Source organism: Primulina eburnea, unplaced genomic scaffold (assembly GCF_022965805.1).
Source record: "Primulina eburnea isolate SZY01 unplaced genomic scaffold, ASM2296580v1 ctg962_ERROPOS2771506, whole genome shotgun sequence".
Classification (NCBI taxonomy): domain Eukaryota; kingdom Viridiplantae; phylum Streptophyta; class Magnoliopsida; order Lamiales; family Gesneriaceae; genus Primulina; species Primulina eburnea.
Genome location: NW_027331718.1, coordinates 14,750 through 32,746, shown reverse-complemented (window position 1 = coordinate 32,746; position 17,997 = coordinate 14,750). Strand labels below are relative to the sequence as shown.

Sequence of the window (17,997 nt, the reverse complement as noted above, 5' to 3'; positions counted from 1 at the left end):
AATCAAATCACAATTCCCCCAATATCATAATTTCAAACGATATCAGAATTCAATAACACTTACGTCCTGTTGTAGCTGTCGTCGATAGGAACACAGACTGTACTTGGATTACAATTCGGACGAACGGATTTTGCACGATCAAAATTTGCAGTACAAATAAGCTAAACTTTCCCCTGAAGCTCTCCTCTCTCTCCCTTAATCAATCCGAAGGAACATAGGCTGGTACACACACACACACACACACACACACACATATATATATATATATACACGTTGCATGATTAAGGGGCAAGTGGCGATTTTTCAATATGTATGCCTCGCGGATATGCGCGCACAAGGCCCACGCATATGCGCCGGAAGTTCTGTCCAACACTTTTTGTTCTAGACAACTCGCGCATATGCACGAAATCCTTCCGCGCATATGCGCGAGGTTCTCTGGAAATGTGGCCATAGCTGTTGCACAACTCGCGCATATGCGCGAGGTCTTCTGCCACTATCGCGTATATGCGCGGCTCCCTGTCGCGCTTATGCGCGAGGTGTTCTGTCCTCGCACATATTTCGTGTTTTCTTCATATTTACCGGTCCGATCATTTCCGTCTATAATCATATCAATTATCACAAAATCATTTCAGATTACAGTAATCAAAATCTCGGGCCTTACAGATTCTTACCTTTTAATAACTTTATTATCATGCCAAGAGTTTCATCTTTTCATCTCTACTTTGGGAAGTTAGCTACTCATTATTCAAAGTGTAAAACTTTGAATATGAATTTAACATGCTAATTATATTTAAATGAAGAAATAAAGGAAAAACAAAGAAAGAAATATTATGAACTCAAAGGTTTGTTCACAAAATGAGGGATATATCAATATATTACAGTGCACCCCTATTTATAGCCAAATTTGGGGAGACAATTACACATAAGTCTTTATTGGTGTTCCATGAAATAATATTTTAATACACATCACTTTTGAAAATCTTTCCATCTGAATTTTCTTCTCCACATAAAAACAAATATGTAGATATCTGAGTTGTTTGAATTGTGGTATTTTTTTAACCATTTGACCAAGTAATTTGAGAGATATGGTCAAAATACTAGAGCATGGTAAAACTGCCACTTCTTTGGTAACTTTTATTGTTGCTTAATTTGATCCCACTTGTGAGAAGATTTTTATGTCATGCTGGCCACCAATATTGTAGATATTAATATCAACTTTCTATAGGTCCAAGAATCATCTTAATCCCATTTGCAACGCCAAGTTTATTATTGTTTTATCGAACCTGTAAAAAATAGTAAAAACTTATAATTACACAACAACTTATATTTTTTACAATTTATTATAAAACATATAATATTTAAACATTTAATAAAACAAAAACTATATATTTATATTATAAAACATTTAATCAATATACAATTTTTTATCTTTATCTGTAACTGTTCTCTTTGTGGTTTTCCTACTTATGTATTGATTGATACTGGTGCATCTCATACTTTTATCTCTGAAAGATTTGCATTGATACATGCTTTGCCTGTTGAGTCATTATCTGCTATAGTACCTGTCTCTTCACCTTTGGGGAGAGGTCTTATATCAGTGAATTCTGTCAAACATTGTATGCTGCAGTATGATGGTAACGAGATAGAGTTAGATTGTATTGTACTAGGCTTGTCTGATTTTGACTGCATTATCGATATTGATATGCTGACCAAGTACAGAGCTACCGTAAATTGTTTACAGAAAATTGTAAGATTCAGATCTGAGATGACTGATGAATGGAAATTTTACGGTAAGGTTTCCAGATTTCGGATTCCTTTGATATCTACGTTATCTATGACTCGATTATTACAGAAAAGAGCAGAGGGATTCCTTGTGTATTAAGTAGATGTACTGAAATGTCCATCATTGGCAGATTTTCCAGTGGTATGTGAGTTTGCTGATGTCTTCCCAGATGAGAGTCCGGGTTTGCTTCCAGTCCGAGAGATAAACTTCAGCATTGAACTGATATCAGGAACTGTTCCTATTTCAAAAACTCCATACAGAATAACATCGATTGAATTGAAAAAAAAATATAAAAACAGTTAGAATATTTACTAGCCAAGGGTTACATCAGATCGAGTGTTTCTCCTTGGGGTGCTCCAGTTTTGTTTGTTAGAAAGAAAGACGGTTCGATGAGACTTTGCATTGATTATCGTCTATTGAACAAGGCTACGATAAAGAATAAATACCCTTTGCCTCGTATCGATGATTTATTTGATCAGTTGCAGGGTTCATCTGTTTATTCCAAGATCGATCTAAGATCTGGATATCATCAGCTGAGAGTCAGAGATTCTGATATATCGAGGACGGATTTCAGAACCAGGTATGGCCATTATGAGTTCATAGTCATGTCGTTTGGTTTAACGAATGCTCCAGCTGTATTTATGGGTTTGATGAACAGCATATTTCAGAAGTATCTTGATGATTTTTTTATTATCTTTATTGATGATATTCTGATTTATTCAAAGAATTTGAATGATCATGCTGAACATTTGATAATTGTATCGAGAACTCTGAGGACTGAGAAACTGTATGCAAAACTGTCAAAATGTGAGTTTTGGCTGAGACAAGTTGTATTTTTGGGGCACATTATATCTGGAAACGGTATTTCTGTTGATCCTAACAAAGTTGAGACCATGATCAACTGTCATAGACCGACATCAGTGCCATAGATACGCAGTTTTATGGGTTTAGCATGCTATTATCGTCGATTCATTAAAGATTTCTCGAGTATTACTAAACTAATTACTCAGCTAATCTAGAAGAAAACTCCATTTGTTTGGTCAGAGGCATGTGACTCCAGTTTTTAAGAGTTGAAGAAGAGTTTGACTAGTGCGCCGGTGTTGACTAATCCATCAAGTACTGGTGATTTTGTTGTCTATTGTGATACTTCTCACAGAAGACTAGGTTGTGTTTTGATGCAGCGAGGACATGTCATTGCTTATTGTAGGACCGAGTGCTTACCGCTTTACCAAAAACTATAGCTAGTGGTAATGGTGCAACTCAAATCTTTTAAACCGTACAGTAGCTCAAGCACCACGGTTCGATCGCTCTACGAAGCAAGAATAATTATTGCACCCAACAATCTCCCACCTAATAATTGCACTCTTTGCAATCAATGGGAATCGAACCCGTGACCTTGGCTATGATACCAATTGTAGGACCTAGTGCTTACCGCTTTACCAAAAGCTATAGCTAGTGTTAATTGTGCAAATCAAATCTTTTAAACCGCACAACAGCTCAAGCACCACGGTTCGATCGATCTACCAAGCAAGAACAATTATTGCACCCAACACTTATGCCTCAAGACAATTGAAACCACATGAGACTCGCTACCCGATTCATGATTTTGAATTGGCTGCTATTGTATTTGCATTGAAGATTTGGCGACAGTACCTATACGGTGAGAAATTTGATATTTATTCTGATCACAAGAGCCTGAAATATCTATTTTCATAGTCAGAACTGAATTTGAGGCAACGAAGATGGCTTAATTTATGAAAGATTTTGATTGTGAAATCAAATATTATCCGGGAAAGTCAAATGTAGGAGCTGATGCGACAATTGGTGTTTCAAATTTGATTGAAAATTGCTGTTTGTCTGGGTTAGTATTTGAAACAGAGTGTAAACCGTTGAGACTCTATACTGTGCAAGTTGAACCAGAGCTGATTTTGAGAATCAAAGAAGCACAGAAAGTTGATCAGAATATACAGAATTCGATTGCGATGGTCAGAGCAGGGCATCAATCAGAATATCAGGTTTGTAATAATGTTTTATATGTGAATAATTTTCTGGTTGTGCCAGATGTTTCAGACTTGAAACAGCAAATTCTGACAGAAGCACATGGCAGTCGATTTAGTATTCATCCTGGTGGCAGAAAAATGTACAATGATCTGAAGAAACAGTTTTGGTGGAAACAGATGAAAGCAGATATTGCAGAATTTGTATCCAAATGTGTGAATTGCCAACAGGTGAAAGCAGAAAGAAAAAAACAAGGAGGCATGTTGCATAGCTTATCTATTCCTGAATGGAAATGGGATTACATTTCCATGGATTTTATGACAAAGCTACCATGATCCTCCCGAGGTTGTGTTGCGATTTGGGTCGTAATTGACAGATTAACCAAACATCATGCTTTATTCCTTACAGAATGACATACAGACATGACCAAATGGCAGAGATTTATGTCAGAGAAGTGTCAGATTGCATGGAGTGCCGAAGTCGATTGTATCATACCGTGATCTTCAGTTACTTCACACATTTGGCATAGTTTGCAACAAGCTGTAGGTACGAAATTGCATTTGAGTACCGCATATCATCCTCAGACAGACGGACAGTCAGAGCGGATAATCCAGACATTGGAAGGTATGCTTAGAGCTATAGTGCTTGCTTTTGGCACTAGTTGGAAAGGTTCCTTACCTTTGTGCGAATTATCCTACAACAACAGCTATCAGAAGAGTATAGAGATGGCTCCGTTTGAATCTTTGTAGGGTAAGAAGTGCAGATCCCCTCTCTATTAAGATGATATCTCTGAGGTACCTGAACTTGGACCTGATATGATCAGAGAGATGACTGAGAAAGTGAAGCTGATTCAGCAGAGAATGATTCAGCAGAGAATGAAGACATCTTAAGTTAGACAGGCCAAATATGCGAAACGACCGTTAGTATTTGAAACCGGAGACAGAGTATTTCTGCAGATTTCTCCTTTCAGAGGAGTTGTCAGATTTGGCAAGAAAGTAAAATTATCTCAACGTTATATCTGTCCGTATGAGATTTTGAAGAAGATAGGTGATCGTGTCTATCGACTTGCTATTCCTCTGTCTCTTTCTGAAATACATGATGTCTTTAATATGTCTATGCTACGGAAATATATTCCCGATGCTTCTCATATTCTTCAGCCAGATGAGGCAGAACTTGATGAAACTCTAAGTTATTTTGAAAAGCCGATCCAGATTCTCGATCGTAAAGAAAAGCAACTCAGAACGAAGACTATTCCACTTGTGAAAGTTCAGTGGAGTCGTCATGACATTGAAGAAGCTGCTTGGGAAACTGAATCAGACATGAGACAGAAATTTCCAGAATTATTTTACTGATGTGAGTTTCTAATTCGTTTCTGTTATATATTTTCTACCTTATCTGATTTGATTGCGTGTGATTTCGGGGACGAAATCAGATCTTAGAGGGGGGAATTGTAATGACCGAGATTTATTCTGTTAATCCGAGATTTTTGATTTATGAATTGATGAGATTATAAAAAGACTACCCGAGACACAATTTTGTATAGCACGAGTATTGTGTGGTGTGAGACCAGAAGGTCTCGCGCATATGCGCGGAGACGAGGCGCGCATATGCCCGTGCTGTAATATGCCGAGGCAGAAGACCTCGCGCATATGCGTGAAGAGAGGATGCGCATATGCGCGAGCTGGTGTTTTCCAAAAATACTGAGACAGTAGGCGCAAATTGTGAAATGCAGAAGTGCCGAGACAGAGAGTCTCGCGCACATGCGCCGGAGAAGGTCGCGTTTGTGCGCGAGAAGTGCAGTATGAAAATTAAGCCACTTGGCCTTGCCATGCATTTAAGTGGTAATCTTCTTTTATTCCATTCAGAACCTTTGCAAGAAAGAAGAACCGAGAGCCTCCGGAGAATTCTCAAGTTTTACATTTTAGAAACTTGATGTTACAAGATCCGACGTTCTGATTTTTAATCCGAGTTTGGTATCGTGTTTCTCTCGTAGAAGGCTTCACAAGGACGTACGTTTTATTATGTTCTTGTATGATTCGAAAATCTGATATTGGGGAAATCATGATACGATTTATATGATATGTTCCTGAGATTATTGTAATCGTGTAATCGAAACCGGATCGAAGAACGGACAACGTATGAAATTGTTATTATTTTCCAGAATTGATTTGATTGAAATTATACAGATTTGGTATTGTAATTGTGTTTGTTGATGATTATGAGTTGTTGAGATTAGTCGTTTGTTGTTGGTATTGCCGGTATTTCGAGATTGTGCTGTTATGCCGTCGAAACGTACTAGATTGAGATTTCTTGTTTGAGTTGTATATGATATTATACTTCTCGAATATGTTATTCCAGATTTGGTGTTGAAAGCTTTGAAGAACGAATAGAGCCATATTGGGATTTGATTCAACTGAGAACTACGAAAAGAAAGGTATAAACCAATGTTGAACCGGGATTAATAACTCGAGTAAGATATAAATTGAGTTTCCCAAAACTCATACTTATTTGTTATTGTTTTATTACCTTTGTATTCTTTGAATGAATATGATTATTCTATTGATTTATAGAAAGTAGAGAATAGAAGATAGATATCGAGAAAGAGTGTGTGGCAGAGGTGCCAAGTCTTTGGCAGAGGTGCCAAGGTACTGGATGTTTGGTTTATACTGATGTGCTTAGGAGTAGATCAACTCCTATTGTACAGATTCAATATAATATACCAAGGTCCGAGAACTGGGATCCCTAGAGAAGAGTCGAGTCAGAGATTAAGAGTCTAAGAGTTTGATTTACAGTTATATCGATTCATGTTCCTCAGATTATGATACATGTTATTTGATAACTGCTTATGCTTTCGTATATGCTTATATGAAATGCATGTATACATTGTTTATACTGAGAATTATATTCTCAACGAAGTTATCCGGCTGTTGTTGTGTTTGTATGTGTGCATAACAACAGGTGGGACATAATCAGGGTCGAGAAGAGGATGAGAGATCGAGATTAGAGTGGAGATCCGGGCCCAGAAGTAGAAGGGGTTGTCAACACTTGATATGTAGTTGTTGAACCCTAGTTGTTTTGATTCTATTTTGAACAAGTTTGTATCTTGGATCATTGTTAGAGATTACACTTGATCTTGTGCATTTAATAAATGAAGCATAACTTGTAATAGTAATTGTACATTAGTTGATGAATTACTGTATAAAAAAAAATAAAATTGACCCAGTATTTAATTGATCCAGTTAATCCCAAAGATGATTTAGAAGATGAATTAGCGTCCGGGTCCCCACAATGGTTTAGTACGATGATTAAACGAGGTCAAGTCCCAAGTAATCTAGAATTTCATAAGCTATTTATTTGATTTGGTGGTGAGCACGAATACCTACGTCTAAGTTATGCAAGTTAAGCGTTGGAATTCATGTTAGTATGTGTAGCAATGGCCCCAAGCGAGATCCAACAAATCCATCAATGCCAAGTAAGTATGTTCGACGTGCAAAGAAAATACTTTTAAGTTTTTGAGGTATGATAAATGTCTTGTAACCAAATTATGCATGGGATTGGAAAGAGGCAAATTATGACCAGAGACCAATCCACCCGTTAAATTATGAACGAGGATCTCATGTATGTGGCAGTGGATCTTCCTTGTCATCCCAGTGTTGTGGTTTAATATGATCAGGCGTATTTATGTATGGGTCACTTTCTTTGAAACACGCCTCTACGCAAAATGATGTTATGTATGCTCAAGTATGTATGAAGTAAGCATGTTTACGAAAAGTTTTATGTTGATGGCACGTCTATGTATGTATGTACGTATGCTCAATCTTATGTATGCATGTTCAAGTTCAAGTATGTACGTTCTATTTTAAAGTTGTATGTGATTTTATTACGTATTGTTTGTTACTTCCAGTTTATACATGTTGAGTCTTTAGACTCACTAGACTTGATCGATAATGGTGAGGATGAGTTTGAAGAGACGAGAGGTGAGGACCAGTGAGCTGGCTTGGACTGAGCGAGAAGCTACACCCGAGGACCGCCATATTTTAAGTTTTTATGAAATGTTCAAAATACTCTGATTTCACGTTTTGATTACAATGTTTAAACAAGCATTTTTCCTTAGTAACTTAAGTGTTGTTCACTCTTTTGCAAATATTTTCAGTTGGACAGTTCGTTTATGATCAGAGTTTGAAAGTTTATTGTTATTTATGAAAATTTTTATTTTTTCGCAAATTTTAAGATAGTTCAAAAGTACGGTACGTTACAGTTGGTATCAGAGCGGTGTTCTTGTAAAGGGTTACGCCTACTGCCAGTTGCGAGAAGCTCATGAAGCCACACCTAAAGTCTGTAAGTTTTAATGTTTTGAATTATGTTATGTAGTAAGCATTAAGCCATGATTTCAGCATGTCCATGTTTTAAGTTCAATTCACGTGCATCTTATTCTATTGATATTATGTTCATACATATTGGGTAAATTGTTGGAACAGTATGCCTCCTAGATGCTTGATTAACCGGGAAGTAAGGGATGAGGACAGAGAATCTCGGGAGGAAGCGAGAGACGCTCCTCCTCCACCGTCAGATATGCAGGCACAGATGCTTGCAGGTATGACTCAGTTCTTTGCACAGTTTGCGAGGAACCAGCCAGTAGTGGATATAGGGGCGAGGCCCAGACCGGAAGCAGTGTATGAGAGGTTCAGGAGGATGAACCCAAAGGAGTTTTCGGGGACCACTGGCCCGATGATAGTTGAGGGATGGATTAAGTCCATCTAACTAATTTTTGATTTTATGGAGCTGACAGACGCAGGCCGGATCAGGTGTGCCAATTTCCTTCTATCAGGGGACGCCAGACTATGGTGGGAGAGTGCGTCAGTGTCAGTCAATTTGCAAACGTTGACTTGGAATAATTTCAAAGAGGTTTTCTACTCCAAGTACTTCACTGAAGAAGTACGCTCCCGCCTGACCAGGGAGTTCATGTCGTTGCAACAGGGAGACAACAGCGTGGCAAAATTCGTCAGGAAGTTTGAGAGGGGGTGCCAATTTGTACCCCTAATAGCTAATTATGCCCGGGAGAAGTTGAGGCATTTCATTGATGGGTTGCGGCCGATCTTGCGCCGTGACGTCAGAGTTGCTGGTCCTGCTACCTACACAGTTGTCGTATCTAGAGCCTTAGCGGCAGAGCAAGACCAAAGAGACATCGACCTTAGTTTAAGAAGCCTTATCAGGGGTAGCCAGGAAAGAAGCCTTATCAGGGACCACCGAAAGGCAAGGGTCCTGTTCCACAGCAGCAGGCTCCTCAGAGACCCGTTGAGTACCCAGTGTGCCCGAAATGCCACCGCCAACATCCGGGGTAGTGTTTATATGGGTCAGGCAAATGTTTCAAATGTGAAGCTAGTGATCACATGTTAAAGGAGTGCCAACAGTGGAGGCAGGCAACCCAGGGGAGATCGCCATGCATGCTCAGGAGGCGAACCCAGACACGACAGTATTGACCGGTAAACTTATTTAATCAAGCACCGTATTATTTGCCATGCATGTGTTGGATTTTATTTGGGTTTATTAGTGTGCTAGTTAATACTTTGGTGACTTGGGATAGAAATTTTCTGCTATGCTTGAGGTTAGGATTAGAGGTTTGGGATATAATTTTTTGTGTTGTGCTGACGTCTTTCAGGAAATATTTTCATAAAAAGATTCGCCACGAAGGCCTTGATAGATTCAGGGGCCACTCACTCTTTTATTTAGGAGACGTTCGCTACTCACCTGGACATCAAGTCTATTGGACTCGACGTGAACTACTCAGTGACAGTCCCATCAGGGGAAGAATTATCAGCTACTAGTGTGGTCAGAGACATCGATCTCTAGCTGCAGGGCCACCTAGTGTACGCCGATTTGATTGTGTTGTCGATGCCAGAATTTGATATCATTCTGGGAATGAACTAGCTGACGAAGAACATAGTTCTTAATGATTTCCAGAAAAGATCAGTGTTAGTAAGAACTTTGGGTATGGAGCAATTTCTCTTTGAGCCAGCCAGATGGATAAGTTTCCCTCGCATGATCTCTTGCATGCAGGCGCGTGGACTTATGCACAAGGATTGTCAGGCTTTCTTGGCCAGCATTGTATCCGCACTTGACGTACCCACTCCACAATTAACTGATGTACCAGTAGTCAGAGATTTTCCTGATGACGTCACAGGCCTTCCACCAGAGGGAGGTAGAGTTTTCCATTGAACTTAGTCCAGGCACTGTGCCAATCTCGAAGGCACCGTACTGTTTAGCTCCAGCTGAGATGTTAGAGCTCAAGCAGCAGATTCAGGAGCTCCTCGACAAAGATTTCATCCACCCTAGTTTCTCATGATAAGGCGCACCAGTGCTCTTTGTAAAGAAGAAAGACCGGAGCATGAGGCTGTGTATCGATTACCGAGAACTGAACAAGGTAACGATCAAGAATAAATATCCACTTCCTAGGATCAAGGACTTGTTTGATCAGTTGCAGGGAGCTACAATGTTCTCTAAGATAAATCTTCGATTGGGGTACCATCAGCTGAAGGTGAAAGATGCAGATGTTCATAAGACATCCTTCAGAACCAGGTATGGGCATTATGAGTTCTTAGTGATGCCATTTGGATTGACGAATGCTGCAACAATTTTTATGGACTTGATGAATTGAGTATTTCAGCCCTACCAAGCTCATTTTATCATAGTATCCATTGAAGACATTCTTATCTAATCTAAGAGTCATCAGGAGCACAATCAGCACTTGGGTACAGTTTTGCAGGTCTTGCAGAATCGCAAGTTGTTTGCAAAATTCAGTAAGTGTGAATTTTGGTTGGAGAAGGTAGCGTTTTTGGGTCATGTAATATCTAGCAGTGGTATTGAGGTGGATCCAGCTAAGGTAGCAGCAGTCAAGGAATGGGTTGAGCCGAAGAATGCGTCAGAGATTCGTAGTTTCCTAGGCCTAGCAGGCTACTACAGGAAATTCATATGGAGTGATTAATGTCAGAAGAGCTTCTATACTTTGAAGCAAGCTCTTATTCAGCGCTAGTGTTAGCCATGCCATCAGGGCAAGGTAATTTTGTGTTATACATCGATTCATCTAATCTCGGGTTAGGCATAGTGTTGATGCAGCACGGTCGAGTTATAGCTTATGCCTCAAGAAAGTTGAAGGTGCATGAGAAGAACTACCCGAACAATGATCTAGAGTTAGCTGCCGTGGTCTTTGCGTTAAAATTATGCAGACATTAGTTGTACAACCTGAAATGTCAGATATTCACCGATCACAAGAGTCTCAAGTATTTCTTCACGCAGAAAGAATTAAATATGAGATATAGATGGTGGTTAGAGTTGGTGAAAGAGTATGATTGTGAAATTAGCTACCATTCAGGGAAGACTAACGTTGTGGCAGATGCCTTGAGTAGAAAAGTTGCAATCATAGCTCAGATGTCAGTACAGAGACTTCTTCAGTCTGAGATTCAGAGATTTGGCTTAGAGGTTTATCATAATGGCAGAGCTCCTAAGCTGTCTAATCTTACAGTCCAGTCTTCCTTGCTAGACCAAATCCATAAGGGCCAGTCTTCAGATGAGCAGTTGCAGAAATGGAGACTGAAGGATGAGGCCAAGGGAAATGTACTTTACATAGTGTCTGATGGTATTGTAAAATACAGAGGAAGGATGTGGGTGCCAAGTGTTGATTCTATCAGAGAGGATATTCTGACAGAGGAACATGAATCTTCGTATTCCATTCATCCAGGTGGCACCAAGATGTACAAGGGTTTGCAGGTTCTGTATTGATGGACAGGTATGAAGAGAGACATCCGCCGATTTGTGTCTGAATGTCTCACTTGTCAGCAGGTGAAGGCAGAGCATTAGAGGCCAGCAGGGATGCCTCCAAGTGGAAATGGGAGAATATCACCATGGACTTTGTTGTTGGATTGCCGAGGTGAGTCAGAGGATCCAATGCTATTTGGGTTATAGTGGATCGACTTACTATGTCGGCACACTTCTTGCCAGTGAAGACGACTTTCTCCATGACCCAGTATGCGGAGCTCTATATCCGAGAGATAGTCTGAATGCACGGAATCCCAGTTTCTATTGTGTCCGACTAGGACCCGAGGTTCACATCGTCCTTTTGGAAGAGTTTGCATGCAAACATGGGGACAAAGTTTCTATTCAGTACAGCTTTTCACCCTCAGACAGATGGCTAGTCTGAGCGGGAGATTCAGATTTTGGAGGATTTATTGCGAGCCTGTATGATCGATTTCCATGGGATTTGGGAATCAAAGATACCTCTAGTTGAGTTTACCTACAACAACAGTTTTCAATCATCTATTGGTATGGCTCCATACGAGGCATTGCATGGAAGGAAGTGCAGATCGTCGATTCATTGGGATGAAATTGGTGAAAGAGCAGAACTTGGTCTAGAAATAGTTCAGTAGACCGCAAATGTGGTGGTCAAGATCCGAGACAGGATGAAGACCGCCCAGAGCCGTCAAAAGAGTTATGATGACAAGAGGAGAATGGATCTAGAGTTTGCCGTAGGTGATCACGTTTTCGTGAAGATAACAACCAAGAAGGGTGTTATGAGATTCGGGAAGAGAGGCAAGCTCAGTCCGACGTTTATTGGATCGTTTGAGATTCTTGACAGAGTTGGGACACTAGCTTATTGTGTAGTCCTACCGTCGAATCTGGCCGGTGTACACAGTGTGTTCCACGTCTCGATGTTGAGGAAGTATCTAGCCAATCCTTCTCACATTTTGGGTTATGAGCCGTTGCAGCTTGCTCCAGACCTGTCATATGAGGAAAGACCTGTTCAATTCCTAGACAGACAGGAGCGTAGACTTCGGAACAAGGTGACCAATCTGGTCAAGGTCCGGTGGCTAAATGAATCAGTGGGGGAAGCCACTTGGGAGACCGAGGCAGATTTGAGAATTTGCTACTCGGAGTTGTTCGATAAAATTTAATTTCGAGGACGAAATTTATATAAGTGGGGGAGGAACTGTAGAGCCCAAAATCAGTACACGTAAATTTCATGCATTTATTTATTTGTTAAATCATTTATTTAATTTTAAAATGACTTTAGTGATGCATGTTTTATGAAACTATATTATTTTTATTTATGTTTATGTGATGGACGTTAAAAATATTTTCTTGAGTTTCATGTTTCAGGCGATTATTTGATGCGGCATCGAGGAAAAGAAACCGACGACGAGTTTGGCAATTTTAAAACGTGGTATTTTATTTTAAGTTAAGGATGAGGCATTTTAAATAATTTATTAAGTTTTACATTTTAAAGCCTAAATTATTTATTTAGTGGTTTTAGAATTTTAAAACTTTTAAAGTTAATAACTTGTGTGCTTTATTTTAAATTTATTGATGCTAGTATTTTATGGAGGTATTAGTAAATTTTTTTTGTATTGGGTTTATTTGTTATTAATATTTTTAATTAGCCAATTAACTTACTAATAACCTCCCTAATCACACTAACTCATGCACACACCCACTAACACACACACATGTTATCGGCTAACAAACACACACATACTTCGTTGTTCACTTTCATAATTTTTAAAAGAGAAAACTGGGTTCTTAGTAGAGAGAGAGCAGACGCCCATATCCCTCTCAATTTCCAGCAAGTTTTCGTCACTTTCGTTGTAAGAAAATCGTGACACGTTCGTCCCGATCGTCTCTCGCATCCTTCCCGCTTCGATGTCGTCTTTCGGTAACGTAAAGATTTAAAGACATGTATATTCTGTTTTTCCTGCGTCGATTTAGTCATATTATGTGTTGTGATGTTTTTATGCGTAAAAACCATGTGTGATATGCCAATTTTGTGCAGAAACTTGTTAGGTTGATTTTTGGAAACGTTTTTATATCTAAAACTTAAAATTTAATGTTCTTTTAAATACTGCGATTTTTTTGGTCGCTTTTATGGAAAATATTTCAATAAATAAAACTTATAACTTTTTGATACCTTCGATTTGACAGTAAATTCGAAATTTTTGGATAAGAAATGAGTGAGTTATGATCGTTTTCGTTGGACTTCTCAAACTGCGTTTTCTGAAAATATATGCTATTGATGTGTTCTTGAAGTTTTATTGTTGCAGGTTTCGTTGGGGATTGACGTGTGATCGCTTCTGCGTTTAGGTATATCTATTGTTGATTCGTTTCGTGTCGTTAGGCACTTGAGTGGGTTAGTAGTCATAAAAATATGGTTTGTGTCAAATGTCATATCCACAAACTTGTGTTGTGTTGTTTGGGATGTGAAGTTGCTTGGGGACGTTTGGGGTGTTTGTACGAGTTTGAATCAATGTAAAAGCATCCTAGGATGAGTCTTGAGGTGTTGGTTTACGATCGATGTGATCAAGTTAGGAGAAATAAGCCTTGAGTATAAGAATTTCCGTTGGTTTGCGTTCACAGTGGGTACACGGACCTGTACACGACCCTGACACACGGTCCGTGCCTTTGTTTCTTTCGAGATGTCAAAACCCAGTAGGTACATGGACCTGTAGACGAACCCTTACACGGGGTCCGTGCCTGAGTTATTTCCGTCGAGTAAAGATACAGTACCTACACGGACCCGGACCCGGACTCGGACCCAGAGGGGTGCACGGGGTCCGTGTACTCCATTTTTGGTAAAAGGTTTTAGTGATTGTTTTGGGGTTTTATGTCATGGTTTAGTACGATGATTAAACGAGGCCAAGTCCCGAGTAATATAGAATGTCACAAGCTATTTATTTGATTTGGTGGTGAGCAAAAATACCTACGTCTAAGTTATGCAAGTTAAGCGTTGGAATTCATGTTAGTATGTGCAACAGTGGCCCCAAGCGAGATCCAACGAATCCCTCAACGCCAAGTAAGTATGTTCGACGTGCAAAGAAAATACTTTTGAGTTTTTTAGGTATGCTAAATGTCTTGTGAACAATTAGGTTTGGGATTCGAAAGCGGTAAAGTATGACCAGGGACCGATCCACCCCGTTAAATTATGAACGGGTTTAGATCAGGATTGGAAAGCGGTAAAGTATGACCAGGAACCAATCCACCCATTAAATTATGAACAGGGATCTCATGTATGTGGCAGTGGATCTTCCTTGTCATCCCAGTGTTGTGTTTTAATATGATCAGGCGTATTTATGTGTGGGTCACTTTCTTTGAAACACGCCTCTACGCAAAATGATGTTATGTATGCTCAAGTATGTATGAAGTAAGCATGTCTACGAAAAGTTTTATGTTGATGGCACGTCTATGTATGTATGTACGTATGCTCAATCTTATGTATGCATGTTCAAGTTCAAGTATGTACGTTCTATTTTAAAGTTGCATGTGATTTTATTACATATTACTTGTGGGGACCCGGGCTCTAACTCAATTCTTTTGGGATTTAATTGGATCTTTGTTCGAAAATGTGGGTAAAAAATTTTGCTTTTTAATTTTAAATCAAATGTATAATTAAAACATAACATGTCTTTATAGTAAATAAACAACATAACGTACATACATGTCTGTTTAGTACAATCATCCACTAATGTTTAGAAGTCTCAGTATAAATCTAGTACAAACAACTAGTAAACTGTAACGCCCGAGATCTCCACGCTATCAACAATCTCTCATCTTCCTCGTGACCCAGATCCTGCCCCACCTGTTGCCATGCACACATACAGACACGACAACAGCCGGATAACTCCGGTGAGAACATATCCCAGTATAAAACATGGATGCATGCAATGTATAATCATGTACAAAAGCATAGCATATATCAAGTAACATGAATGCAAATCTAAACATGTAGGAGAATACAAATCTGTATTCAACATGTAAATCTTGACTCGACTCATTTCTAATCCAGGGATCCCGGTGTGAATAAGACGGTCTGTCACCTACCCAACCACTCGGGGCGACGGTACGTCTTATTCCTAAACTTAGGTCAACTCTGTATCGAGGGTCTGCACATAGAGTAAATCTACTCCTATGCGTCGATACACCGAAACATCTAGTTTTGGCCAATCTGCCAATATCTCCTATCTCAGGACTCGAATATAAATCAATAAACAAGACATTACATAATCAAACGTAATAACAATCTAGTATGTGATTTAGGGAAACTCGTATCAAATCTGAATCGAGTTGTGCAATCCCGAGACCACATGAATTATACCTTTCTTGTCGAATAGTCGGTGTCGCAGTCGAAGTCTCGAATACCAAGTAGTCAATACAAATCTGAAATAGCATAATAAATGTGCACTCTATCAATATACATCTCAATGTACAATTCTGTAATCGCTTTCAATGTAATTCAACGGCGTAACGGCGTAGTCTCGCGATACCGATAACTCAATCTCAACATAACAATAATCGATTAACCTCAATCAATTCAACATCAATAGCACAATCATTTCAACACTGAAAATCTGCATAATCTCTCATAATACATGCTGGAATTTCGAAACAACGTCATACGGTATCTAAAAATCAATCCGGTAACGTTTCTACGATGCTCATAATATCAAGAACATATATTATAACTCAAATCTGAATTCTTCCAACACACAAATATCGAAACATGCTGAAAATAACTGAAACTTACATCTTCTTGTAGTCTTCAAAGATAGGAGTTCAAATCTATGCTTGGATTTAAATTTGGAGGTATAAATCTTTCACAATACCAATTCTAATATGAAAAGCTTGAGGGAAAGCTTGTTCTCGGTTCTGCTGATGAAGAATGAAGAGAAATGAAGACAGCTCAACTCATATATATTGCATGAAATCTCATACGTGTCTTCTTAAAACATTAACACATTTCAGGCGGCGCTCGGGCGGTAAGAATGTACCGCTCGGGCGCGGCAGTTTCTGTCCAACACTTTCCGAATGATACTTTGGCGCTCGGGCGGTCAAAATGTACCGCTCGGGCGCGGAAGCTTCTGCCCAAAACATAATTTTGTTGAACAATGGCGCTCGGGCGGGCTTTTTCTACCGCTCGGGCGCCACTAAATCTGTTCCAATATTATGCCCTTCACATTTTTAAACCAACTAATCTCGGGATGGTCCGTCTATAACTATATCAGTCCCGATTAACTTATAAAATTATAATTTCATAGATTTAACATTTCCGGGCATTACATTTCTCCCCCTCTGAAACATGATTTCGTCCTCGAAATCGCCTGCCATTCTACTAATGCAAGTATAAAAGACAATAATGTTAGAGTTAGGTAAATACTTACATCATCAAAATAACTCGGGGTGTTTCTGTCGCATATCTGCTTCCGTCTCCCAAGTCGCTTCCTCTATGCCATGTCGACTCCACTGAACCTTCACAAGTGGAATGATCTTCGTTCTAAGCTTCTTTTCTTTCCGATCAAGAATCTGTATCGGTCTTTCAACATAGCTCAGAGTCTGATCTAGCTCGGTTTCGTCAGGCTGAATGACATGAGAATCATCTGGCATATATTTGCGTAACATCGATACATGAAATACGTCATGTATTCTAGACAAAGAAGGAGGAAGAGCAAGTCTGTAAGCTCGATCGCCAATCTTCTCAAGGATTTCATACGGACCGACGTATCTAGGAGACAATTTCCCCCACTTGCCAAATCTGACAACGCCTCTGAAGGGTGAAATCTTCAAGAACACTCTATCTCCTTGTTCGAATACCAACGGTCTGCGTCTAACATTAACGTATTTCACTTGTCTATCATGTGCCGTCTTCATTCGTTTCTGAATGATCTTCACTTTCTCGGTCATCTTACGAATCATATCAGGCCCCAACTCTGGTACCTCAGAAATATCATCCCAGTATAACGGAGATCTGCACTTTTTTCCGTATAAAGCTTCGAACGGTGCCATCTCAATGCTAGTCTGATAGCTGTTGTTGTATGAAAACTCACACAACGGCAATGAATCTTGCCAACTAGTACCAAAGTCTAGTACTACAGCTCTCAGCATGTCCTCTAAAGTCTGGATAGTCCACTCTGACTGTCCGTCCGTCTGAGGATGATAAGCAGTGCTCAGGTGTAAAGTCGTACCCAAAGCCTGCTGCAGGCTGTGCCAAAAATGAGAAGTGAATCGTGGATCACGATCTGATACGATCGACTTCGGCACACCGTGCAATTTGACGACCTCTCTGACATACAACTCTGCCATCTGATCGTGTCGATAGCTCATTCTGTACGGAATAAAGCACGCTGATTTGGTCAGTCTGTCTATCACAACCCAAATCGCGTCACAGCCCCGCGAAGATC

At 39.6% G+C, this 17,997-nt stretch overlaps 1 protein-coding gene across 1 annotated transcript; it reads left to right on the top strand.

Moving 5' to 3' along the window:
• Positions 1–11,086: 11,086 nt before the first annotated feature.
• On the top strand, positions 11,087–11,705 carry LOC140822579 (uncharacterized; the record flags this gene model as incomplete). Its single annotated transcript, XM_073183358.1, has 2 exons — positions 11,087–11,537; positions 11,618–11,705. Coding segments are annotated over exons 1-2 (539 nt in total), but the record flags the coding sequence as incomplete, so codon positions are not given.
• Positions 11,706–17,997: the final 6,292 nt, after the last annotated feature.